Raw genomic sequence first — 27,994 nt, 5'->3', positions numbered from 1 at the left:
CTCCTTTTTGACCACTCGATCATGAACAAAGTGATAATCAACCTCAACATGCTTTGTACAAGCATAAGAAATTAAATTAGCAGATAGATAAGTAGCACCTAATTTGTCGCACCAAATAGTGGTGATAGAACTAGAAGAGAAACATAAATCTGACAAAAGATAGCAAAGGCAAAGAACCTCAGCAGTGTTATCAGCTAAAGCTTTATACTCAGCTTCAATGGAAGAGTGAGCAACAGTGTGTTGCTTGCCAGATTTCTATGAAAATTTAAATGACAAGAATTATAAATGACCTTTTTATTTTACGCTAAGAGATTTAGAACACGTGAACTTGGGTAACCGAGTTGATGATGCCAGACATCAGCAAAAGTAGACAAGCTAGTAGACCAAAAGGATTGAGGCATAAACATTGTGGATGACTCTAAGAGGACATAGAGGTCATCTTTACTCTGAAAAAAAAAAAAACCTTTCTTTGTTATGTGATCCTTAACATAAAAAGAAACAGAGGAGTGAATTCAAAAAAGACAATTTTCATGACAAAATTGTTGAATAGATAGGAGTCAATTTTTAATTTTTGGCACATGTAAGACATTAGACAAAGTAAAGGCTCGTTTTAGAGTATGTAAGGTAGTATGAGCTACATTAGATATGACAAGTTCCTTACAATCACCAACATGCAATTGATTATTATCAAAATAAGGTTTTGCGTTTGTCATACTTGCAATGTCTAGAGTAACATGCTAATCCGCACCTACATCAGGAAAGTAAGTGATAGAGTTTGTTGTCGAAGCATCACTAAAAGAGAAGTTAGCTGAAGCTTGATTTCCATGGGTTACTAGTTGTGAACATTGCTACACTGAGTGACCAAAAATGTTGCAGAACTGACATCAAACCTATCGTGTACGAGGCCATTGATTGGGAGAAGAGTTTTGGTTAGACCGTTGCTGCCAATTGCCCTCATAGATCACCAATGTTGCCACGGTAATTATGACGACTGGACTAGTTGAACGAGTTGTGAGTATTCCTCTAACCACCACATCTTCCTCTGCCCTAATTATGAGAGGAACCACTACCATTAAAAATAGAAAAACCACGCTGAGCAGCAAAAGCAGAGAAAGGTTGCATAGGAGTAGGCAATAACAATACAACAGTAGAAATGAATTGAAGAGAGTTCATATGTAAAACCTCATGGGTAAATAGGTGACTATACAGCTCGGAGTAGGGAAGAGGCTCAGCCTTGGTCAATAGACTTGTAACCAAATCACAGAATTCACTACGAAGGCCCCGAAACACATATAAATTGAAATTAGTAAGGGAGATAAGTTTGCCTGTTGTTTCTAATTCGTCAAATAATCCTTAGCTTTCTGCAAACAAATGGTAATTGTATCATCACCTTAATGAAGATCTTGAATAGAGACATGTAATTTCATAATCCGAGAATTGGATGGTGAAGCAAAGGGCATGTTCTTGTGTGCTCCAAACACTAGCAAAAGTCGAACAATCAACCATAAGATGGAGGACATTCATGGAAAGAGAGGAGAGGAGAGCTTTAAGGATGAGCTGATCTTATTGTTTTCATGAGAGAAAAGCTTGATTAATACCAAAACCGAAGGTGACAGAGGCGGCAGAATCATCACTCAGCAGGACATGGGGAGAAAGACATGGAAATGAACCATCAATATATGAGAAAACACCTTGACAAATCAAATATGGTTTCATCTGCATATGCCAATATAGATAGTTCGTGTTGGTAAGCTTGAGATTAATCACTTTTTGCGTGTTGGAGAGGGGAATAATGGTTGCTAAGGAACCAACAGTTATTGTCGCAGCAGATGCAATATGGTTGCAGCAGCTGTAGAGGAGAGCATAGGCGGTGATGCTACCAGGGAAGAAGATTCAATAGCGAAGGAAGAAGAAATAAATTGGTTAAGATAAACAAGCTCTGATATCAAATTAAAAAGATAATGAAGTAGTGTTTTGTGTAAATTAGAAGGCTTATAGAATGTGGCAGCCAACCCCCCCCCCCCCTCTCTCTCTCTCTCTCTCTCTCTCTCTCTATATATATATATATATATATATATATATATATATATATATATATATATATATATATGACTAGGGTAACATACATATGATAACGTGGAACAAACTACAAGGAAATGATTGTTTCATCATAATACAAAATGATTGCTTCAAATAAGAATTTGTTCCTAGAATGCTAGATAGTCCATATTATTCCATAGAAAAGTCCTTTACATACTCTCACCATATTTATTTAATTAATAAAATTAAATATAAAATAATAGTGCATGTATTCAATTTTGAATCTCGACGGCTTTTAATTAAGAAAGTATATTAAAAATAATATAAAACTATTTCATATCCTCAATTTTAACCTTTGGAGTCGACATTGCTTTTTGACACCTCGCCCCAATAACACTGTTGTTTGAATTTAAGAGCAATATCGTGCGCTTTTATAAGTTTTCTACAATAAAAAATCAAATTAGTGTAACAGATAATTTATTCAAGGGTCTTCTCGGAGATTATTTAATCCAAAATATTTTAGAGCTTACCTGTCTAAAATAAATAAATAAATAAAAAGACAGGAGAATATTGCAGATGATTAACGTTGGATGATTAGCAGGGTAGTTTAGTTAATTTTTTTCAATGATCCCAATTTCCGCGAAACTGCGCCTCACTTCAATAACACTGATTGTACAGTTATTTACAATCCTTATTTGCTATATATAAGAGACCAATAACCAGTTAATTCAGTACCTTCACCCTTCAACAAACCTTTCCTATTTGCTACACACATAACTGAACTGTGCCTTTCTATGGCTTCCAAGCTCTTTTCGGCTGGCTCCTTCTCATCCTCTTCCTTGTCAACCGAATGTACCTATCATGTCTTTCTGAGCTTTAGAGGAGCAGATACTCGCAAAACCTTTTTAGGTCATCTTTATAATGCCTTAGTCCAAGCAGGAATCCATACCTTTAAAGACGATGAAGAACTTCCTCCTGGAGAAGAAATCTCCCAGCAACTCAAGAAGGCAATTCAAGAATCAAAAATTTCGATAGTGGTCTTCTCCAGAGACTATGCTTCATCTAGATGGTGTCTCAATGAACTCGTTGAGATTCTTGAGTGCAGAAACACAAAGGGCAGAACTGTTTTTCCTATATTCTGTGGTGTTGATCCTTCACATGTTCGTAAACAAGAAGGGAGTTTCAAAAAAGCTTTTAAGGCATATGAAAATAAAGAAGAAAAGGAGAAGATCAACAAGTGGAAAAACGCTCTTAAGGATGCTGCCAACCTCTCCGGGAAAGATATCTATAGTACCGCAAATGGGTAATTCTTTTCGTTCTAGCATTCCCAATGCATCAATCAGAAACCATTTTTTCTTAACATAGTCTACTTAAAACTAGCTATTAGATATGCATCAAACGTTAAATATTTTATTTTATATTCTATGGGGTTTATGTTCTTTTAACCCAAAATCTTGTTTTGCAATCCCTTTTTTTACCAAAAATACTTATAAAACACCGTAGAAACCATAACAAACTCATTCATGGCCTCCAAAAACCCCAAAAAACAACTCAAAAACCGATCTTAACCCGAAATCAAAAATCAACTTGAGTTCATATCTGTTTTTTTCATGAACTTGTAAGGTATTTAAACACCTAATATAAACTCTCCTCATTAAATAGAATAATTTGACACAAAAATCCCTCATTTTGGTGGACTAAATCAGTGTCAACAACAAATTTCTCTCTCTCCTCTCTCAACCAGAAACCAAAAAATAACAAAAATAAATCTTTGTACCAAAATGAAATTGGAATAATTTTAAGGGACCGAAATTTTATAATTTACATGATTGTTAAAGTTGGAGAAACAAAATGAATATTTTTTAAACTTACTGTACATCACTTATGTTTGCCATGTTTTTCATTTTGATCCCCCCTCTTCCAATCCCATCCTTTTATAAGAATTTGAAATCAATTGCTCCTTAAATATGACTTGATCGCCCAAAAACAAAGTTTGAGGACCAAATTAAAAAAAAACAAATGAACAATGAAAATCTCACGTGTTTTGATATATAAGTAATTATGTACTTGCTTTGAATTAAGTTAGTTTGTCCTTACAAACTTAGTTTCTAATATATCCTTATAGATTTAGTATTTTAATGTATTCATGAATATATGGTAATGCCTCAATCTTTTGGTTAAATATTTTAATCCAAAATGATTAAATATTGGGTTTGTCTTATATTGTAGGTCTATATAAGAAAAAAAAAGTGTTCATTTATTTAGTTCATATAAAAACTTATAGTTATCATTTTTTAGGATAATGCTTATTTTGTAATTTTTATTATTCTCTACACTTTAATGGCTAAAGAAATGAGAGAAAATGTGAGGTTTTTATTACTTTGAAATTAATTTTGTGTGACACCTTATAATCTCATACTTTCTTATAGTAAATTTCTCTTATTGTCTAGCTCGTGGAGTAGACATAAGTTGTCGAGCCCTGTAAATCTTGTGGGTACTGTTGTGTGATTGATTGTGTTTGTCCTTTTATATTTTTCAATATGTCAATTGATTTGAGATTTTAAATATTGTTTTTGCTACATAAAAATATCTTTGTACGAGAAACACAAATTTATCTTAGTTTATTAAAAACATAACCATGAAATTAAATGAATTTTAACACAAGATGACAATAGTTTTCATTTCTTTAATTTATTATTGTAATAAATTAGATATGGTTTGAATTTCTCAATTAAAGGTATTTTTGTTGATTTGTAAGAATATATCTACTAAAAAGAAAAATTAGAAAATGACCTAAAATATAATGATGAATTTAAAGCAAATAGAATTATAAGAACAGGTTAGAAACTGAGACTAAAATCTAAGAATAAATTGAGCTAAATCTCTAAAATTTCTTTGAGCATGTTTAAATATTATTTGGTTTAATTTTGATGACCTAGTTTTATCTATATATTGACAGGGATGAATCAGTACTTATCAAAAAGATCGTCAAAGATGTGTTGAACAAATTGGATATCAAAAACTTAAATATACCAAAATACCTAGTAGGTATTGATTCTTGTGTCGATGATATCATCAAGTCTCTTAATGCTTCAGATGATGTTAGCATGGTAGGCATACGTGGGATGCTAGGAATGGGGAAGACAACCATAGCTAAAGTTGTGTACCAAAAACTCTTTCAGAAATTCGATGGAAGTTGTTTTCTCTTTGATGTCAATGAAAAATCAAAAGGTCCTGACAGCAAGGTTGAGTTACAAAAACAACTTATACGTGAAACTTTGGGAGTAAATATTTTGAAGAGAAAGAAAATTAGTGATGTTGATTCAGGAATTTCTTTGATTAAAGATTTACTTGGTAACAAAAAAATTCTTCTAGTTCTTGATGGCATGGACCAACCGCAACAATTAGAAACTTTTGGCGATCGAAGTGTGTTCGCTAAGGGTAGTAAAATAATCATCACCACTACAAATGAAAAATTGCTTGCTCAACTTAAAGTTGACAAAAAGCATTCGGTTGAAGAATGGGATGAAGAGATGTGCCTTGACCTTTTCAATTTCCATGCTTTTGAGGGAAAAACTCCGGAAGAAGAATTGGCGGAGCTTTCAAAAGTAGTGGTTGAGCAAAGTGGAAAACTTCCTTCAGTTCTCGTAGTTTTGGGGAATCGCTTTTCTCAAATAAGTGAACGTGATGAATGGGAAAAGGAAATTTATGAATTGCGTAAACTTCCTGATCCAATCCATTCCAAGCTTAAAGGAAGTTATGACTCACTAGAAGATGATTTGAAGAGCATATTTCTTGATATTGCGTGTTTTTTTGTTGGAGAAGATGCAGATTTTGTAGCTTCAATACTTGGAGGTCGTTATGGTTATTGCAATAATCTTAGAAGCCGAATCCAATCTCTGGAAGAAAGATCTCTCATAACAATTCATTTCGACGATACCATAATGATGAATGATCTGGTACAGAAAATGGGAAGGGAGATTGTTCGTCAAACTTCACATAAATATCCTGGAAAACACAGCAGAATCTGGGATCACGAGGATGCATTGGATGTGCTCATCAACCACATGGTAAAGAACTAAAAGATAAATCAGAGTCTTATTGATTTATTTCTATTTTTGACAAACTTTGGAATGTTTTAAGAAATAGTTTTGTGATGGATTCATTGCCTCTGGTAATTTTGTCAAATTTTGTTGGTTTTTCAGGGCACAGAATCTGTGGAGGGTCTCACCCTTGATGAATTTGATGAGGACATCATGCAAACTGTAAGACTGCCAAAATCAATACCGTGATAAATTTTCATTCACATAAAGAATTATATGTTATTGTTGTGAATGATGAGCTGAATATAGTGACACATTAAATATCAATATAACCTACTGACAGCCCCATTAAATATCAGTATAATCTATGCATTCAATTGGCTAGATTTTATATATATGGACCAATTACCAGATGGTAAGAACTAAAGGCATATACACAAACCCGAGTCTTATCGATCCTTGTCCAACTTTAAGATTTCTTTAAGAAACAGGTTTGCATGGACGTAATTAATGGTAAACCATTACTGATGACAAATTTTGTTAAATCTTGCTTTCTTTTCAGGGAACAGAAGATGAGGAGGGTCTGGGAACAGAGGATGAGGAGGGTCTGGGAACAGAGGATGAGGAGGGTCGCACCCTTGATGTGCAAGCATCAAAATTCTTAACTCTGAGGACAGAATACTTTAAAGAGATGAGATTTTTACAATTACTTCGGATTGATGCCGTGCATCTTACTGGGTCCTTCAAAAATTTTCCCAAAGGGTTGATATGGCTTTCTTGGAAAGGATTTACTTTAAATTCTTTACCACTGGATTTTCATCTAGACAACCTCATTGTTCTTGAACTGCAATACAGTTATAACATCAAAGAATTGAAGGTAGGAAAATTCCAGTTTGCCCTATAAAATTGCAACTTAAATTTCATCAACTAAAAATTGTCTTTGCTGATGACTTTCCTCTAATTTTCCTTCCTCCTTCAACAGGTTCTGAACAAGCTAAAAACCCTCAACCTCAGCTATTCCAAGTTTACTAAAACACCAAACTTGCTAGGACTCCCATGTTTAGAGGAATTAATACTTGAAGATTGTGAGAGATTAGTTGAAGTGCATGAATCTATTTGCCTATTGAAGAGACTTGTTTCCTTGAATTTGAACCAATGTTCGAGACTTAAATCGCTTCCTTCTGGCATTAGTGGGCTTTCGAAGCTGGAGAGTTTGCTGGTTGAGGACTGCACAGATCTTCGATCAATCTCAGAGCTTCCCTCGAGTTTAGAGACATTGGATGCGGACGGCTGTGAAAAATTAACAGAGATTCAGGGCATTGAAGATGTTTCTGACTGTAACTTTTCTTTATTGGGCAGCAACAGTTTGTCAAAAAAATTTAAGAAGAGTCTTGCTGAGGTACTCTCATCTTTCTGTCTCTCTTGCACATACATATACTTAACATTAGCAAGTACGTATATATGTTGAATAAGGTCTAAATTTCACCTTTGCTTGAAATCAATAGGCATTGTGCAAGCGTTATGAGTATTCGATTTGCTTGGATGGTGGTTCTTTACCAGAATGGTTCATCAGCAATCCTGAAGAAGGTTATTCGTTATCATTTCAGGCACCCCCATCTGCAGATTCGGATGGTGAAGTCCGACTGGTTATTTGGGTTGTCTGTGCTTGCGAGATTGAATCCGCAGAGTGTGAGCTTGGTATCAAAATCTCAACAGACGATGGTTTTCGGTTGCTTAAAGATTCCATATCTCCTAAGAGTGATAACTGTTCGTGGATAAAATATATAGTGTTGGAAGGTATAGAAGCTGGAGATCAATTGGAACTGTCTATGGAAATAATAGAGGGTGACAATTTTGTACAAGTAAAAGAGCTTGGGTTCTATCTGATTGAAGAGAAGCCAAATGTTGAAGAGGGCAATGGGGAAAGCCGAGAAACTGCACCCAAGGGAAAACCAAATGTTGATGAGCCGAATGACAGGCGAACAATAGCATATTCCGCTATTGATGATAAAGAGGAGGACAGTGACGTCCAGGAAACATTCCTGAAAAAGCTGTTTGTTGAGGAAAGCGATGACAGCGAAGCTACATCCTCTATTGATGATGAAGAGGAGAATGGAAGTGACGGCCAAGAAACAGCCAAAGAAAAGCCAAATGTTAAGAGGCGGGATTACAGGCAAAGAATGGCATCCTCTATTGATGATGTAGAGGAAGATGGCAACGACGGCCGAGAAACAGCCCACGGAAAACCAGATGTTGAAGAGGAGGATGAAGATCGCAAAGGCAGTGTCAATCAAGGAACAACATTGCATATTTATAATGAGCGGTGGAATAATTATTTAAGAAAGGAGTTGCCAAAATGGGATATCTTGGAATTTGCTGTATGCAGCGAATACACAGCATCCTTGAATGATGATGAAGACTGGGATGATGATGACAGCGACAGCGAAAGCGAGGGAAGGTCATCAGTAATTAACTTCTGATGACTGATATTGATGATATTGGAGATGCTAGAATGGGGTATTTTCCCCGTGGAAATAATTATCCTGGATTCATGCATGGAACAAGGCTTCTATGAAGGAAAAATGTGCAACTTTGCAAGGAATCTTCATCTATAACTTCAAGGTAACATTACAGTTGAGATGAACATAGTGTTCATAGTCGAGCCAAGGAAGTGTACTTTATTTATTTTCTTAGCTTTGCAAAAATGTTGTTGGGTTTTCATTATATAAATAAAGCTCTATTCAGTTCGACATAATTAGAAAACCCTGAAGTTGATGCTTCTTATAAGTTCTTTTTTCTCTTCTTTATTATATGATGTACTTTACCTTTTACTATTAATCTTAATTTTTACCCTTAAAAATTAATAAAATATAAAAAGAAATATAAATAATAAACTAATAATTTATAAAAGGCATCTATATTTTTCCTTTTCAAATTCTAATATTTATTAATTATTAAAAAATTAACTACAAGATTTATTATTATTTTTGCATGTCTCTGGAAATTAAAAGTAGGTGCAAATTCTACCGATTTATATCCACCATACAATTTATTATATAAATAGTAAATACTTTTTTTTATTGTCGCACTTGCACGCATATTAAGATCAAGGAATCATCACCTCATTGTTTAGTCTAAAGTCACTAGGAGATCCAGGTATGAACTGGTCTCATTTAAAATTCTAGAGTAAGGGACTAGTTATAACTATAGAAGATATTAACACCTCTAACGTACCTTACATGAGGTAAGTTGCATTGTGTGATTTGAATGTGGTTTAAAGGTATTGATGGGTTCCTAACCGGTGGTCCATCTATGGCTTTGTATAAATATTTATGCTCATGACTAAATCTAGCATTTCAAATTTATTATGGGCTCGTATGCTCAAATAAATTATTAATAGAAGAATCCATGTAGGTGCCCTAACAAGGTTCACCTATCCTGGAAGGAGAAAGCATTTTCCACAACTTGTATATTGTGGTGAAAAATACTCTTAATTAAAATTGGTGAACATTCAAAATAATTCTAAGAATTTTCTAGTCAACTCCTTATATTTAAATACCAGTTTACTTGTAGGTCCAACATTTATACCAGAATGTTAACCATTGATTTTCAAGGGAAAAAAAGTAGGCTTATTGAAATATTGGCAAATTTTTAAGAAATTTTACAAACTTGTTGTGAATTCCACAAAAATACAAAGAAATACAAAAATTTTCTAAAAAAAATGCTAAAAACATATTTTCCTCTTTCTTATAAATAAAGTGCAATACACATACACAGAGGATTGAGTCATATGCACTAAGCAAAATTTATTTTTTTAAGGTCTTATTTGGTAAAAACTCATTTTTCTCTAAAAATCAAAACTATCAAAACAAGCTTAAGGAATGTTTGTCAAACATATTCTTAAACCAAAAAAAACCTTTAATAAAAATCATAGTTACCAGGCCCGGTGGGTCAACCAGAGACCCAGGTGACCCAGGGTCTTGGTTGGGTATGTTTTCTTCGAAACTCGGGCCTACAATTGAACCAAAGAAAACTGTTCAACCTACCGAGTCAACCTGAAACTCAGGTGACTCGAGAGAATCTGGAAGAGACCTTTTTTTTTTAAAAAAAATATGTTTTTCCACCTAGCCAAATACCATTTGTTTTCATATTTTTCAGTTAGTTACTAACTCATATCAAATTTCACTATATAAATACTAAAAGAATGTTTTATGTTTTCAATGTGGAATTTGAAGCCCATTAATATATGTACTCTATGTTCACAAGAAAAACATTGTGTCTTTTTAATGTGGGATAAAAAAATCTTTTTGATTTAAATACTTCAACTTAAAATGATAAGATAGTATATTTTCAATGTGAGATAAAAAAAACTTTTTTGAATAATCTTTTAGTCTATATCCACATGAATTGTTTCTTAATTTTTTTTCATATGAAATCTTAAAATCTCAAATATTTTTTTAATTTTCCTGTGTTGACCGGAGTCAACTCATGTGACCCGAGACTCAACCCTTGGTCGGGTCAATTCTCAAATCAGGTTTGATAACTATGTCATAACCCAATTCTAGTTTATTCCCAAAAATCAATTCATTTTTTCAAAAAAAAATCAAAAATAAAATAAATACCGGCAATGTGAAGAAAGTAGATCAAGGAGGACTACAAAAATAGAAAAAAATCAAGCTGCAATTTTTTAAGGAAATTCAAGGCCTAATTGTACTCCATTATGCCAAAGAATAGAGAAAAAATGTAAATTCAAGGTCAAATTAAATGATTATTGGACGGATTTGCATAAAAAATAAGTCCAAGGACATAATTAATTTTTTAATAGGCCAATTTGATTTAATCATGGGCCAAATTAAATTTTAATTATGTTTAAGAATTAATTTGGGTCCAATTGAAGGATTTAATTAAGTGCAAGGACTTAATTATACTTTAAATGGGTCAAATTAATTTTATTTAGGGCTTAATTGGTGAAAATTAAGTTTGGGAGCCTAATTTGGGTTTAATTGAGAAGATTGAAATTTTAAGAGACCACATTTAATTTTTACCAAGTTAATTGGTTGAAATTAGGGGCCAAATTGGAAGCAATTGAAAGTTTGATGGTCAATTAGGGGTTACATTGACAAATTTTGAGACCAAGGACCATATTGCAAAAGACTCGTAAATCCGAGGATCAAACAGTAATTTTGCAGGGTCCTAATTGCATTAAATCAAAATTTTAGGATTAATTAGGGGTTTCATTGAAAGAAATTGACAGATGGAGGACTGAAATGAAATTTGACCAAAAAACTGTTCATTATCTTCTTCATTTTTTCTGAAAAAAAGCTGGTCCGGTTACCTACTTTGCATCTGTATTTAGTGTACCTACCAGCCACCAAAGTTGACAAATATCGTGATCCCTTGCAATTTATCTACAGCTTCAAGTAAACAGTTCAGTCTGAATGGTAGCGAGACGGCGCCGGCGCCGGCACCGGCCTAAACATGCCAACTTAGGCAGCTGTTTCTGTAGTTTTGACAGTGCACCATGACTACTTTGAGCCAACAGTTGGGATCCTTTCTAAGTGAATCAAGGGCTAAAATTTTTCCCCAACATAGAAAAGATTGCCCTCTTCCACTGTCTATAAATAGAGGTGGCTTTGATAGCCTGAGGGAGGAGAAATTGGGGTAAAAATATCAGAAAAAACCAACCTCTTACCCGGTTTTTTTTCTTCTGCAACGTCTCTCTCTCTTCACTCTCTCTCTCCACCGTGCTCTCAGCGACCCCACTACTGTCATCACCTGTCTTCCCATCATCAGATCCACCAACAGGCGGCATCCCAGCCTCCCCAAGAACCCAAATCCTCATCAGCTGCAGAATAACCACCGTGAACGTCTCTCTCTGCAGCTCATCCCGTTTTCTTCTTCTTCTTTCTTCCTGCTCTGCCACCAGCCACCAGCTCCACCGCTGAATCCACTGGTAGCACACCGTCAACCTCGGCCAGAACACCGCAGCGACAGGTTGTCCACCCTCTCTCCCCTTCCCCTTCTTCTTCTTCGTTGACAGCAAAGAATCATTCTACTAATGCTAAACCAAATTTAGCAGAGACAATGAAGGTAATGACTAGCTAGCTCCCATTTAAATAAAAAATCCACATCAAAACCAAAGTCTTTAACACGACAACACATATATTTGTGACTAGCTATGCATAACAGCGTAAGGAAATATTGTTAACATTTTGATGGTTTCACACCACGCACAGCCAAAAGCACATGTAAAAAGAGAATCAAAGATATAAATTCACTGTGCAACCGAAACAGACCAACTGACCTTGAATTTTCTTGTGCAACCGAGACAGAGAGTGGTAAGATGCTTGTGCTTGAGCTTTCCAGGAGGCTGATTTCGAAGCTCTCTTTGGTTCCGGCAAAGAAAACACACAGCAAGAGACAATTTTGGTTAGAGAAAACAGTTTGTTTTAGCTGATAAGGCAAGATCTATACATTTTTTTAGGTCAAGTGCGAAGAAAATTACCTGGTTCAGTGCGTGTCTTCTTCAACCGCGAAAGGAGCTCATCATGGCAGTAGATCGGTGGCAGATGGGCTTGATCTACACTCGGCTACAAACACTGGTGACACTCTGTGTGAGAGAATGGACGAAGAGTGTGTGTACTGAAAGCGCGATGAGGAGTATTGATTTTTTGAGAAGAGGGCAGCTGTGGAGGAGGAGAGCCCAGGGATGCGAATGTGGAGGAGGGGAGACGACCGTGATTGTTGTAACCCATTTTTGGGTCCCCATAAAATATATATAAAAATATATAGCCAAAGGAGGTTAGAAAAATAACAGGAGGCAGAAGCGCTCAGAAAATGGTTGGAAAATTGGTCAATGAGGTTAAAAATACAAAGATGGAATTTTTGATAATATATTCTTGAAGGAGGAGAGCCCTGTTGAGAAGGAAAATTTGAAATTTGAGGAGAAAAGCCCAAATTTGGATGTTTATGGACTTAATTGGATTTTTAAATGAATTTATAGGAGATTTGATTGGAAGAAAAATTGTTTTTTAAGTCAATTTGGGCTTTAATTAGAAGAAATTTAAGTTTTGGGGCCAAAATATATTTTTTTAGGAATTTATTGGGTCAAATCAGGGGTTTAATTGAAGAAATTGGAAGTTTATTGATCAATTGAGGGCTTAATTACATAAATCAGAGGCCAAGGACTAAAGTGAAAAACGCGGCCAACTATGGGGGCGGAGATTGAATTTGGCAGGGATACAATTGAAATGAACAAGAAATGATAGAGGACTGATTTGAAGTTTGGCTCATTTAAATGAAACGGCGCGTTTTATCCAAAACGACGTCGTTTCATATAAAAAAAAAAAAAAAAAAAAAAGAGGAAGGCCAGAACGGTGTCGTTTTGAACGACACTGTTCATCTTCCTCCTTCCCCCGTTGAACAACAACAGAAGACAAAAACCATTTTCAAAAAAAACCGTCCCGCCTCTCTCTCCTCGTCCCCACACCTTTAGACCACCGAACGGGTCACTGGCCGACCAGCCGTTGCGTGATTGAAGGCGCACCTGCTCCATTTTTTCCTATAAATAGAGAAGAGAACAGACACAGAAGAAAAAAAAACGGACAGAAGAGAGGGGAAGAAACGAAAAAAAACAGAGAAAAAACAGAGGGAAAGACTTCTTCAGAATCAGCTCCCCAGGCGCCGCCGCCAGCGCCACCCTAGAGCCACTGCCAGCTGCTGCCTCCCTCCCCATAATGGATAACAGCCCTGTACTGTGAGAAGAAGCAGAAGAAGCAGAAGAAGCAAAAAAAACAGAGACAGACAGAGGAAAAGCAGAAACAGAGGAGAAAGGAGGAGAAGCCGCCGCTTGGAACCACCTTCAGAACCACCGGAAGACATTGTTTCCGCCACCAGGTTTGTTTCTGCATCACTAGGAGTGTTCGCCATCGTCTTCAACATTGTTTCCGCCACCAGGTTCGTCCCCTTCCTCGTCGCTGTGCAGACCATTTTCTCGCATTTCACTGTTCAAGTGAAATATAATTCACTTGAACAGTGAAATGCTATTTCACTGTTCATGTCAAATATAATTCACGTGAACAGTGAAATGCTATTTCACTGTTCACGTGAAATATAATTCACGACCTGGTAAGGCCTGCTGGGTTCAGCCCAGCCACATGGGCCGAGCTAGGCCCGGCCCAAAAAACAAAAACAAATTTTAAAAATTCTTCAAAAATTATTTCAAAAAATATGTGATTTTGTTGTAATTTTATTACTGTATTTTGATCAATACTGGTTCATATTTTTATACTGTAAGAATACAAACCCAGTATTAAAATACCCGATTTGCGTCAAAACATCAAAAAATACATAATTACAAAAAAAAAATGTTTTGTTTTCATGCATACGGCCTAGTCTCTCCAATATATATATATATAAATATTATAACAGCATATTTTCACACAACAAATGAAATTTCAAAAATCAATATATGTATTAGCATGCATTTTGGCTTTAATAACCAGTTTATTCAAGCCATGAGAACTAGGCCAATATTTCAAAAATTCTAAAAAAATCTTTTTGTCTTCTTTTAGTATTTGGGATTAAGAATTTATACGTAAAATGTATTCCTGATATTAAAAATATAGCTTTTTTACATAGACATTAGAACGGTTAGGTTTTACCCGATAAGATAAGGACCTCCTTATTGAGGAGGACTTTTCTTGAACCATGGACGGCCCAACAACTAGGAAACACAACGAGACCTTGAATTTTATCAGACAAATAAACAATGCAGCTTACCTTAGGTAGGGCGTATTTGGGGTGCTAATACCTTCCCTTTACGCAACCAGTCCCCGTACCCGATCTCTGAGACCAGTTAGGGTTCCTAGTGACCAAAATACTAGGTGGCGACTCCCACACCATCTCTCACTGCTAAGAGACAAAGAATTCCTTGTCTCCCCTTATTTACCAGATATATATATCCCATATTACATTTTTTGTGGGTGGACGATCGCCGCGACGTCGCTCACGTGCGACAGTGATGTTGAGGACAGATAGGGCTATTAATTTTTTGGTAAAGGTTTTTACGTTTTCTGAACAGCAGCCACGACAAAAAGCAACAGATAGTTGCTTTTGCTTATCCTGCATTTGCAACGCAAATTGTGTGGGCCCCATGAAGTTTGAAAACGTGGTTAGCTGTTAACCAAACAGCTTGTTTTATTAGAACCGTAAGAAACGTGGACGCTCCCACGTAACCAAACATGCTCTTCATCGTCGGAGAAACCGATCCAACCTTTCTCAATTTGGCTTCGTAATCGTAGGGTTAATTATTTATTTATTTATATATCCATATAACAAAAAAATATACTATACAGTGAGATTAACAAATTATAGAGTTGAAACGACAACATTTTTTAATATTTTATTTTATTTTATTTCCTTGTTCCCCGTTTGTTTGATTGAATGGTTAATAAATACTCCACCAATTAAATGGTGGCAAATATAGAAATTAAAAGTCAACAAGAATGTGGTAAAGTGAGTCACTAGCTCACTAGACAATTTTCAAGTGATAAGTAATTAACCACGAGGAGATGATATTACTGATTCAATTCTATCATTTTCTCAACCTAAATATATAAATATGCAATCAATTCAGAACCTAAATTTGAGGAACTCTCCTGTATATTTTGACTTTGGAGTGACTGCCCATTCATTAATTGTGTCCAAAAATTATCCATGAAATAAAAAACGACAAGAATTTTCTAAAAAATAATTTATTATTTATTAATAAAAAAACTAAAAGATAATAGATTTTTATTGTGCCCCTCCTAAAAAAAAACATTATTTATTATAATAATATTTTTTTTTCAATCAATACTTTTTTATCTTTTAATATTAAATTTATTTTTATTGGGTTATCTCACTTTTAAAACACGAATCGCGAGTTTGGCGAGTTAACCCAATTGACTAGTATTTTTTTAGTTAATTTTTTTTTCAAGTTCATCCTTTAATATTGAAAAGAATCATTGCTTTTTTAAGAAAAAAAAATTCATCCTTCAATATTAAATTTATTTTTATTGGGTTATCTCAATCTTATAACATGGATCGCGGGTGTAGTGAGTTAACTCGATTGATTCGAGTTTTTCTTCTTTTTCACAATAAACTTTTTTCCTTAAATTTATCTTTTAATATTAGGTTGATTGAAAATTAGATTTTATAATTTGTTTTGTTTGTTTTCTATTAGGTTATTCTAGCTTCTTGACTCGGGAATAGTGCTTAATAGGTTAACTCGAATTGTATCAGCCTTAAATTTCATAAATGATTTCCAACAATATATAATATCTATTGTGATTCCAACAAAAGCCTAAAATTTTGTTTTTATCAAGATTTTGTCAAAAGTTGGACATTTCAAAATAAAATATCCTCACAATAATCCAATCATCTTGGATCCCAACAATATATATATTGTAATTACAACAAAAGACTGAAATTTTGTTTTTATCAAGATTTGGCAAAATTTTCTCTGTATTTATAACATTTCAAGTTACTAACGAACTTGTACACTTCAAAATAAATATCCTCACAATAATTCAATTATCCTAGATCCCAACAATTCAATCCATAACACAATAACAACATTCATCAACATTATTACCCTTTGATTCATATTTATGTAATTATACAGAATTACATTCCATATATAACTCATTCTCAAGATGAACAAAACTTCAAGTTAATGATTTGATGAACACTAACATAGAAATTGTAATGAGAAAAATATTTAAAATACCTACACATAAGTCTCAAAATAGTTGACAACCAAGTTAATAATATTCTACATAGATGTAGCATTCCAAAAGTATTAATATAGGAACATTACTTTTATGTTTACATCCATTTTTTACATTAACAAAAGTCTAACTAACTCTCACAAAATAGATACATCTCCAACTAAAATGCTAATCATATTGGGATTAAGATGCACCTATAAATTAAACATATACAATCAAGTTGCAATCATAAAAAACATGTGTAATCTTAATAATTAAGAAAAATAATACATTATTTTTTTCCTTACCTTAGTTAAAACTACTTCTTTTAATTTATCTCTTTAGGCTTACATTAATTTTTGTAATTGAAAAGTCCATGTTTTCGAACGAATTAATTCCATCAATACTGATACACCACCTACTAGGATATCAAAACTCATTTTCAAATAATATTGATACTAGTCATCCTGATATCATATGGTTTCTACTATTTTGATAATGTCGATACAATACAACTCTATTGACATCATTAGCCTTCATAACCGATATGGCTAAACAAGTCATAAAAATATTTATATCAATATAACCTTGTTGATAGTTCCAGCTTCCATGATTTAGAAGAAAAAACAGCACTTGGCAATGCTGATATCAACATAATCTCGTTGATATCATTAGCCTTCCATAAACCGGTTGGCTAATCAATCTTCATTTAATGTCGATATCAACATCATCTTGTTGATATCATTAGCCTTCCATGAACCGGTTGGCTAATCAAATCTTTGTTTAATGTTGATATCAATATAATCTTGTTGATATCATTAACCATCCATAATCTAGTAGGCTAATCAAAACTTTGTTTCATGTCGATATCAACATCATCTTGCTGATATCATTAGCTTTCTATAATCTGGTAGGCTAATCAAATCTTTGTTTAATATCGATATCAACATTATCCTAATGATATCATTAGCCTTAAGAAATTCATTCAGCATATGATTTTTTTTTCCTTTCATAAAGGTAAATGTCGATGTCAATAATACTTTATTGATATCATTAGCATCCCAATCTTTGGAATGATTAATCAAGTTCACATTTATAATTTCCTTTTATATCGTTTCCTTTCCCAACAAAAAAAAAAGATAGAAATAATAAATCTAGCTTATTGATAAACTTATTCACAGCTTCTACGGTATACTCCAAAATTTATTGAAAATCATAACTATTTAATTCTTTCTCTTATTTCGTTTTAAACTAAATTAAATCAAGAATTTAATTCTTACTTCATGCGCTGATCTTGACCCTCCAGCATATTGAGATCTCACCAAAGCAATATTGTATATCACAACTAAAATATCACATTAGCACATTTAATATTTACTATATTATTATTTGATTGTTATTTTAAATAGCATTTATATTTATTGGTTTTATCTAAGGTTCAAGGTAGATATCTTTTCGTGAGAAAGTTTCTATCTTATTAGATTAAGTTTTAACCGTTCTAAGGTCTGAATTTTAGCATCACATTTATTTTCTAAAAATAACTAATTCCTAACATTCTAAACAGAATAATTGAGATTTATATAAAAATAAAAATCAAGTTGTTGATATATCTCTTAAATTGAAGTTATTTATAAAACTTAAAAATTACTTGGTGTATACATTCAAAAAGAAAATGTTGTAATGTTAATTAACATCATTTTAAGAGAGAGATTATTAAATAAAAATTCTAGTTTAAATAAGAATTTTTTGTAAAATAAAATTTGTATTAGACTAGTTTATTAGAATCTTGTTTAATTAAATAGTTAGATTTCTAGTTATATTATGATAGTTAGAGGTGTAATCTCTATATAAATATAAAGATTAATATATTGAGAATAGTAAGTGTTTTGTTGAAAGAACAAATTAATCAATAAAGACTGAAAGGTTCATATATACAAATAATTGGGTGTTTTATTTCCAACAACTCTAGGGTTCTGCTCCAACAATTTCAGTTGACAACACGGGAGGCTGTCAATTATATTTAAGCAAAGATTCTCTAGGTGAGATCAGTGTATAATTAGCACTGAAGGTGATTTGGTATGCTTTCATCTTTCAGATTTGCTCCTTTACTTTAAATCTCAATGGTTTAGCTGAGTAATTATGATTGTTCTTATATCTTGAATATTATATATTATATATATGTATGCACTTGGAGCATGCATTCCGTCTGAAATATTTGACTACATGTGCAATTATATATATGTATGTAACTTTTTTTTACCACTTTTTATGACTTTATGGTCTTGAAAGAATGTTATTTAACACGGGAATCTCTATAGCCAAGGGCTATGGGACAAACACAGCTGCACTGACCAACTTCTCATCAACTTCCACTCAACTTCCACAATTATTCATATATATATCATCTTTTCAAAGTACTTCAAATTTGTGAGAAAATAACAAGCAAATTAACGTCACTCCTCTCCATACTCTTCAACCTACCTTTCCAATTTGCTATAGAGATTGATAAAACTGTCCCAGCTATGGCTTCCACGTGCTCTGAGTCTCCGTTCTTTTCTTCGTCTTCATCCTCTAGACATAGATGGAACTATGATGTTTTTCTAAGTTTTAGAGGAAAAGATACCCGCAAGAACTTTACAGATCATCTCTATACCGCCTTAATCCAGGCCGGAATTCATACTTTTAGGGATGACAATGAACTTCCTAGAGGAGAAGAAATCTCTCCACAGCTTGTCAAGGCAATTGAAGGATCAAGGATTTCTATAGTGGTCTTCTCCAAACAATACGCTTCCTCTAGATGGTGTCTTGACGAACTGGTAAAGATTGTTGAGTGCAGGCAAAAGATTGACCAGGTTGTTCTTCCTATATTCTATGATACGGAGCCTTCAGATGTCCGAAAACAGACCGGGAGTTATGCAAAAGCTTTTGATGAACATGAAGAACACTTCAAGGAAGAAATGGAGAAGGTCAACAAGTGGAGAGGAGCTCTTGCAGAAGCGGGAAATCTATCTGGATGGGGTTTAAACAATGAGGCAAATGGGTATATCTTTACCTTCTCTGTCACAGATCCACCTGCACATATCAACATAAACAATTTTTTTTATTATTCTCAATTTAAGCTTGATATTTTCACTTCACTTATACATGTATCCATGCTCATTTATGAATATCAATATTCAATTTTACTAAATTATATAATAATAGAACTAGATCGATAAAGCCAACAAGACTTATGAAGGATTAGAGGTTCACCTTTCCCGTGAAAGTATTGCTAAAAATGTAAGTATTGTTGGAAGATTCAAAGGATTAGGCATTATTTATTAATTGAATAAAAATTAAAAAGCATCGGTTTTTCATTGCAGTTTGTGAGGGGATGAATTGTAAATTTACATAATATTTTTATTTATTTATTTTTGTTTTTTAGATTTAATAACTTTTATTTATTTATTCATTGATTTTTTTTTAAATTTAATTTTTTACTACTATGTTAATAATTTGCTTTTTATATGATTATTGTAGTCTAAAAGTATATTCTCTTGATGCTTGATTTCAAAAAAGAAAGAGAAATTCAATTTTATTATTTACAAGAGATTGAAAATAAAGAAATAATTTTTTTTAAAAATGGTTTTGCTTTTGCTTTTTCTTATTTTCTTCTTTCATCATTTTTTTTTCTTTTTAATTTTTCTTTAAATATTATGTTGATTTGAGATTTGATATTGATAACATGTTTCAATTTACTTTTTCCATGGTTATTTTAGTTAAAAAAAATTATTCATATTAGGTTGAATTTCATTATAAAAAATAATCAAATTTGATATTAAAATATTCCACATTGGTTGTGAGAGGAATGACAATAAAATGTTTTCGAGCTTTCAATTTGCAAAAAAAAAAAAGATCAAGATTGAGTTATTCTGTTTATTTTTTAATTAATTTTGGAGTTCTTTTAAGAGGAGAAATTAATTTTTTAGGTTATAAGAATTTTTTCTTATATGAAAATAGATTATAAATTGAGTTTTAAAATAAAAAAAAATACACATGGTGATCTTTTCGACACTGCTTCTTTTTTAGGTTATAAGAATTTAGGTTTATAAATGAGATTGAAAATTGGATTTATAAATAACATGTAACTGTTTTTTTTTTTTTAATAAGGGCGAGCTTGGTTAGGCCACTACACCTGAGTTTTTATCATATGGCTCAAGTGAGTTGGGTACCTAGAGCCTCATGTTTTGTATTTTTTATATATATTTTTATAAAAATAAATTAAATTTCTTAAAAATTAATTAAGAATATATTTAGATACTATTTTATTAGATTTTATTTTATTTTTATTTTGTTTTGGAGTAAGATAGTAGAAATCTTTTTGTAATATTACCAAGTTTATTTGTTTGTTTATTTTTTGCAATCCATGATAATTGTTTTGTTCTTTTTAATTTTATTCGATTGCTTTACTGCGATCCTTTATCTTTTTTAACATGTATTTAAAAGAAAATAACTTAAAATGAACTTATTAAATCTACTTGGATTCATAATCTAGATGGTGAGTTTGACAAATCGACCTGAATAGATTCAATATTTTACTATCTTAATATTTTTTTAATAAAATCATTTGATTCTTTTTAAGTCAAATTATATTTTCAATATTCATTTATATTATCTTTAAACTCGCTAAGTTGACTGTGTCATATTAGATTAACTTTCACATAATTTAATTTAAAATTTAAGTTAATCATGAATCAAGATTATAAAGTTTTAAAGTTAACCAGTTAAACCAAGTTTTGAGTTAATAATTAAAAAAAATTGCTAATGAGAAATAAATTAACAATGTCTTGATATTTGTTTTTTATATTTTAATTTTGTTTGTTCAACCCGCAACGTAGTATTGACTAATTTTCTAGTATTTAACTAATGTTGGATGTATATTAAAAAAAAAAAAAACTAATGTTGGATATAAATTTTTGGGCAAAAGCTCTGATAAATAGTGATAAATTGACAGAATAACTTAATTATATTCAATAAAAGAATTTTGTACAAAATATTGATACTTGAACACTAACTAATGTGTATAACACTCACACATTAGACGCTCTCTTTAATATTATCACATCACCCACTCACCGCTCACACTTTGCTTATTTTTCACTGAATCTCAGTTGCACACACAAATCTCTCTCTGATCACTTACGCCATTCTTTCTCTTCTCACACACTGCACTAACTTTTTCGTGTATAAAATTGCTTGCTTGTTTACTATGAATGATGCTTGAACACCAACTAATTTATAATATGTTTTTCGTCAACATATAAGTTTTTTTTCAAATTAAATTTTTAAATGTTTTTGGAATGTTGTAATTTGATAATATTAAAAATAAATTTTACACCCTTTCAATCCTTCTTACAAGAAAGTGGCAGCATGTATATATGGGCTGTTAGGATATTGCCATTTGTGGCAATACCCCACCACTAAGCAAGTGGTTGCTCCATTAGTGCCACTAATGGTGGCTTGGTTTAAGGCTTTGTTGACCCCTCCATGTTGACAAATGTGTTGGAGGGGCTCACCATGTTTGCCTATAAAAGAGGCAATTATTTGAGAGCAAAGTGAAGAGAGTGCAAAGAGAATTGTGAGAGAAAACGTGAGTGTGAGTAGAGAGAAAGAGAGAGCTGTAATGGCAGCAGCCTTGCTGCCATTGCAGCAGCTGTAAGAGCAGCAGATGTAATCCTCCTACTCCATGTATCTCTATATCTAATACAATGACTCTCTCCCGTGGATGTAGGCGGATTTGCCGAACCACGTAAAATATTGTGTCAGTGTGCTTTACCCTCCTATGAGCAAATATCAGTACACCCCCAGTCCGCGCATGGGGTGCCGGAATTACCCAACATGGGCTGCTAGGTCTGTTGATAGCCTAGAGACTTAATAGAATATCATTTACAAGAAAGGTTGATTTTCAGGATGCACTTCCTTGATAGTTCTAGAGGGGCATGGGCTTGAAAATTCTGGATTATATCTAACAACCTATACGCCATTGTTGTCTTCTTTCTCTATGAACAGATATGAAGCGGAATTCATCAAAAGGATTGTCAGTGATGTAGCTTGTAAACTGGGAAACAAAACCTTGCACGTAGCCAAGCACCCAGTAGGTATTTATTCCAGGGTTCAGGGAATTATTTCTTTGCTAAAAGGTGCAAAACCTGATGTTGGCATCGTGGGAATACATGGGATAGCTGGAATAGGCAAGACAACAATAGCAAAAGCTGTGTTAACAAACTTTATTTGGATTTGAGGGGAGCAGTTTTCTTTGGATGTCAAGGAAATATCAGATAAGCCGAATGGTCTGGTTGAATTACAAGAGCGCCTTCTCCATGATATTCTGAAACCAAATGTTTGGAAGCTCAGTAATGTTTATGAAGGAATGAATTTGATCAAAGAACGACTTCATCGTAAGAAAAATTCTTGTAGTTTTTGACGATGTGGACAAAAGGGAACAACTGGAGGCATTGATGGGAGAGAGATGTTGGTTTGGTGCCGGAAGCATAATAATTGTTGTAACTAAGAATAAGCATCTGCTAGCAGAAGTGGGGGGTAGATGAAATGTATCATGCTAAAGAATTGGATCGAGATCAGTCTCTTCAGCTTTTCAGTTTGCATGCTTTTAGGGAAACCCATCCAGCAAAGAATTATGAGGAGCTGTCAGGAAAGGTAGTGGACTACTGCAAAGGACTTCCTTTGGCTCTACAAATCTTGGGTTCTCATTTATCCATAAGAGACAAAGCTGGATGGGAAATCGATATTGCCCATTGGAAAAATACTCCGCATGATGATATTCAAGGAAAGCTTAGAGTAAGTTTTGATGCACTGAATGTGGATACAAGCGAGATATTCCTTGATATTGCGTGCTATTTGTTGGCAGAGACAAAGAATATGTAGCAGATATAGTAGGTGCTCGTTACGATTGCCATCCAGAAGTAGCTTTCAGAACTCTCATTGGAAGGTCTCTCATAACAATCGACACCGAGAAACAAAATAGGTTAAGGATGCATGATATATTACGAAAGATGGGAAGGGAGATTATCGTCAAAGGTCGCGTAACCGTCCTGGAAATTGCAGCAGAATTTGGCTTCCCAAAGATGCATACAATGTACTCTCCAAGGAAATGGTAAGAGCTCATTACTTTGTATATTAATTGTTGTACTGTAGATTCATACACTTATTTATCTTATGAATTTCTTGTCAAATTCATAATTATCTTACATCAATATAATTCATCAACTTAGGATCACACATGATATACAATATATCACAGCAAACAGTTAAAAATCTAACAATTTTTTTAGGAGACTTGTTTATATCTCTATAGCATGAATTTTCATTGTAATTAGAATAATACAAGTTTTACTACTTAACTCTAAATATAAATTTCAAGCAAATTAAATTTTCATAACACAATAAATTGTTCCTATATATAGAATACCTTAAAAAGCCTGGTCTTTTTGGCCTTAGAATATCTTGACTGTGCTCAATGAAAAGACCCCTGTCACTGTCTTTTTTCCTGCTTCTATCATTACCAAGTATTCTACCTTAGGACAAACAATGTTAAGATAGATTGCAAAGTGGCATTTAACAAAAATCATTACCAAGTAATCATATGTGAAATCATTATTCTTCTCTCTGTCTAGCCATTTTTTTTAGTAGCTATGATAAATATTAATGAAGTTCTCATTTAAAAAAAAAAAACATTAGCCAATGACGGGACATGGCCACCAAACACAAGTTCTAATGAAGTGCTTAAACAATGCTATCATATAGTATTTTATGGGATATTTGGGACCACAAAAAAACAATTGATCTTAAAGAATAAAAAACTAGATTGAAATGCGTTGTTTCAACTTATTCTTCACCATCTTGCACTTTGAAGTGTTATTGCTTATATGAGCTTGTTAATGCTCATCTTTTTCTAACTCCCTAATTGTTAGTGAATTCCAGCTTACCTTGTAAACTGGTTCGTTAATAAATATATCGATTGTTTTTTTCTTTTTCTTTTTCTTTTTAAAAAAAAAGAATATATAACAGAAATGCTAGGTGGTCGTGGGTTCTTACCTGAAATTGGTATCAACAATCTCATCCGAAGAATATGCTTTTTTAATGCTTTTTTAATGCTATCCAATCTCATCCCTGATATTCTCATCCGAATATTTATGGGAAAAAAAAAAAACATATTCCATTATATATGTTTTAATTCTATAGTCATGATATTTTAATGCTTTTTTTGGCTATTTTCAGGGAACAGATGCTGTGGAGGGTCTGGCACTAGATGTCAAGAATCTTTTAAACACAAAATCGTTTACAAAAATGAGACGTTTAAAATTACTCCAAATCAATGAAGCACATCTTGTGGGAAGCTACAGTCTTCTCCCCAAAGAATTGATATGGCTTTGTTGGTCTCGATGCCCTTTGAAATCTCTGCCGTCTGATTTTCACTTAAACGACCTTGTTATACTTGATATGCAAGAAAGTAAGTACGAAAACTTTGAAGGGGACTAAGGTAAATATATGCAATAGGCACTCAAAATTCTCTGTAATTAAATTTAATTTAGAGTTACATTTTTTCACATAGCTATTTTTCTTATTTTCTCATTGCTTTGACAGATTCTTACCAAGCTGAAAATCCTCAATCTCAGCTCTTGCCCCTACCTTGCTAAAACGCCGAACTTCCAAGGACTCTCTAGTTTGGAGAGACTCATACTTACAGGATGCCCGAGTTTGGTTGAGGTACATCATCTATTGGAAATTTGAAGAGCCTTGTTTTGTTGAATTTGGTGTACTGTGACAGCCTAAAGACTCTTCCAGAAAGCATGGGTAACTTAAAATCTCTTCAAACTCTGAACGTTGCTGAGTGCTCACAACTTGAGAATTGCCAGAGAGTTTGGGTGACATAGAATCCTTAACAGAATTGTTTACAAAGGGTACTTCGATTAAGCAACTTCCTACTTCAGCTAGATATTGAAGAAGCTGACAAAGTTATCATTTGGTGGATACAACAAAGTTTTCTACTCACCTGATCTACCATCTAAATCTTGGTTTTCAAGATTTTCATCGTGGCTTTCACCACAAAGCTGTTCTTGCTCCATAGATATGCTACCTGCTTCTTTCACTAGTTTCAGCTCATTGAAAGAACTAAATCTAAGTTATTCTGGTTTGTCTGAAGCTACAAGTTCCATTGATCTTGGGAGTTTGTGCTTTCTTGAAAATTTGAATTTGTCTGGACATGAATTCTTCAATCTGCCTTCTAGCATTAGCCGCCTTTCTAAGCTTCAATTTTTGACGGTTGAGAGATGCTCGAATCTTCTATCAATCTCAGAGCTTCCATCAAGTGTACTGTTCTTGTCTATCAATGACTGCACATCCATTGAAAGAGTAAGGGCACCACTTCAGCATGAAAGACTACCATTACTGAATGTAAAAGGGTGCCGAAATTTAATAGAGATTCAGGGTATGGAATGTGCGGGCAATAACTGGTCCATTTTGAACTTAAATGGCTGCAACAATTTATCTGAAAACTATAAGATGAGTCTCATTCAGGTTGTCTCTCTTTCTCTGTCTCTTCACTTACTTGAATACAAACATTTAGCATTTAAAAATGGTAGTTTTTCGAACTCAAGTTTTAATTACTTTCCTTGAACCAATAAGTAGGGATTATGCAAAGGTAAACATTATGATATTTGCCTTGATGGTGGTGAGATACCAGAATGGTTCAGCCATCGTGGAGAAGGATCTGCATTATCATTTCATTTTTCAGTTCCAGATGGTAACAAACTCCAAGCGCTGCTTCTTTGGGTTGTACTCTCGGCCTCCACCAATGAAGCCACTCGAGAATCATCATTTCTCCAGTTTGATATGTGTGTTGCTACTTTCAAAAATAAGAGCAATGGTATTGAATTGTTTGAGACGATGGCGGCAGTTACGTTTGACAGAACTATCACGAAGCATTCTTGGATACAGCATATACCGTTGATTGGGTTAGAGGAATCGCTGCAAGGTGTAGAGGAATTGGAAGTGAATGTCAAAATAAGCTTATATGATGTTCCAAAATGTTGGGTAGAAAAATGTGGGGTACATTTGATAATGGAAAAGAATAAAGCAGATTCAGATCAGGAGATTGATATTAATGCTCTAGGCTCTGATGATCAGCTGTTGGAAAGTAGTTTGACAAGAGTTGCAGAAATGGAAAATCACCGGTTGCAGTAAATTTGGATAGCATAAAACATAGAATATGTTTTTTTTTTTTGTTTTTTTTTCCATGTTTTTGGATCACAGGGTGCTGGATCTGTGGTATTGTTTTCTTGGCATTTCGGACTGATAAATGAGTGACACAAACTTGCAAAGTCTATTTCAATGAGGACAATGGAACTGTATATTTATTTATCACCATTAATTTATTAATTTTGTTGTGCTTGCTTCGGATCGTGATTCAAGTCGTTCTCTTCCATGTAGACGAATGAAGGGAAAGCTAAACCTAGTCCACCATCACTATGAACCAAGTTAATAAAAATTTCTATACATCTGTTGTTACCCATTTTTTAGCCATACGTGCTAATGGAGACCTTTTTTTACCAACCAGATTGCTGCCAGTTTCTGTTCCTTAAAACAAATTTATCTCACTTCTAATCCTTCATTAAATTTGTAGTCCTGGATGCATAGATGAATTTGGGTTTTTGAATCGCTCGATTTCAATATTAGGAGCTCAAAATATTCCTGTTTGAATATCTGACGAGAATTCTGCCGCGAGCAGGATTCTGACCAGAGTTGCACTAAAACTCTGTTTTTGTCATGATTTTTCTGGTTGTTATTCTTAGGTTATACTCTCAGTCATATCGGGATGCTCGGCATTCGTCAGTTTTTGAATCAGATCAGGAGACCATTTTTTACCAACCAGATTGCGGCCCGAATCTGTTCTGTAAAATTTTTTTATCGATAGTCCTTCATGAAAGTTGTAGTCCTACATGTGTAGATGAATTTGGGTTTTGAATCGCTTGATTTCGATATCAAAAACTCAAGATATTCACGTTTGAATATCTAATGAGGAAGTGAAAATTCTGCCGCGGAAATTCTGCCGCAAAAATTCTGCGCAGGAAGGATTTTGCCCCCCAAGTCTGCAGGACTGAA

The 27,994-nt window shown here is 33.6% G+C and overlaps 2 protein-coding genes, 1 long non-coding RNA gene and 1 pseudogene across 5 annotated transcripts in view; 3 read left to right on the top strand and 1 right to left on the bottom strand.

Moving 5' to 3' along the window:
• Positions 1–27,271, top strand: part of LOC7484089 (disease resistance protein RPV1) — a 51,962-nt gene extending 24,691 nt beyond the window's left edge. For 2 of the 3 annotated variants that reach the window (XM_052449320.1, XM_052449319.1), the window contains one exon: positions 26,868–27,271. In XM_052449320.1, the coding sequence (XP_052305280.1) occupies positions 26,868–27,076 (209 nt within the window). In that variant the 3' untranslated portion in view covers positions 27,077–27,271. Of the gene's footprint in view, positions 1–25,895; positions 26,411–26,521 lie in introns of all 3 variants that reach the window. The other variant, XM_052449321.1, reaches the window with a different exon arrangement.
• Positions 526–2,014, bottom strand: LOC112325416 (uncharacterized). The gene is made up of 3 exons (XR_002979465.2): positions 1,391–2,014; positions 1,183–1,270; positions 526–1,047 (listed from the first exon to the last, which is right to left on the bottom strand). It is a non-coding gene; the product is annotated as an uncharacterized LOC112325416 (long non-coding RNA).
• Positions 2,752–8,846, top strand: LOC7484091 (disease resistance protein RPV1). Its single transcript, XM_024591901.2, has 6 exons — positions 2,752–3,343; positions 5,000–6,110; positions 6,246–6,305; positions 6,646–6,960; positions 7,066–7,482; positions 7,589–8,846. The coding sequence occupies exons 1-6, from the start codon at positions 2,835–2,837 to the stop codon at positions 8,561–8,563; spliced, it is 3,387 nt and encodes a 1,128-aa protein (XP_024447669.2). The 5' UTR covers positions 2,752–2,834; the 3' UTR covers positions 8,564–8,846.
• On the top strand, positions 19,223–24,082 carry LOC7465910 (disease resistance protein RUN1-like; annotated as a pseudogene).
• Positions 27,272–27,994: the final 723 nt, after the last annotated feature.

The sequence above is a fragment of the Populus trichocarpa genome, chromosome 19 (genome assembly GCF_000002775.5).
Source record: "Populus trichocarpa isolate Nisqually-1 chromosome 19, P.trichocarpa_v4.1, whole genome shotgun sequence".
NCBI lineage: Eukaryota > Viridiplantae > Streptophyta > Magnoliopsida > Malpighiales > Salicaceae > Populus > Populus trichocarpa.
This window is presented reverse-complemented; position numbering and strand designations above follow the sequence as displayed.

What these genes read in the sequence shown, in the direction of transcription:
- LOC7484091 (XM_024591901.2), top strand. Translation starts at nt 2,835, where the DNA reads ATGGCTTCCAAGCTCTTTTCGGCTGGCTCCTTCTCATCCTCTTCCTTG. An exon ending in ATCTATAGTACCGCAAATGG is followed by an intron (nt 3,344 to 4,999) that starts GTAATTCTTTTC and finishes ATATATTGACAG; the next exon opens with GGATGAATCAGTACTTATCA. An exon ending in ATAACATCAAAGAATTGAAG is followed by an intron (nt 6,961 to 7,065) that starts GTAGGAAAATTC and finishes CTCCTTCAACAG; the next exon opens with GTTCTGAACAAGCTAAAAAC.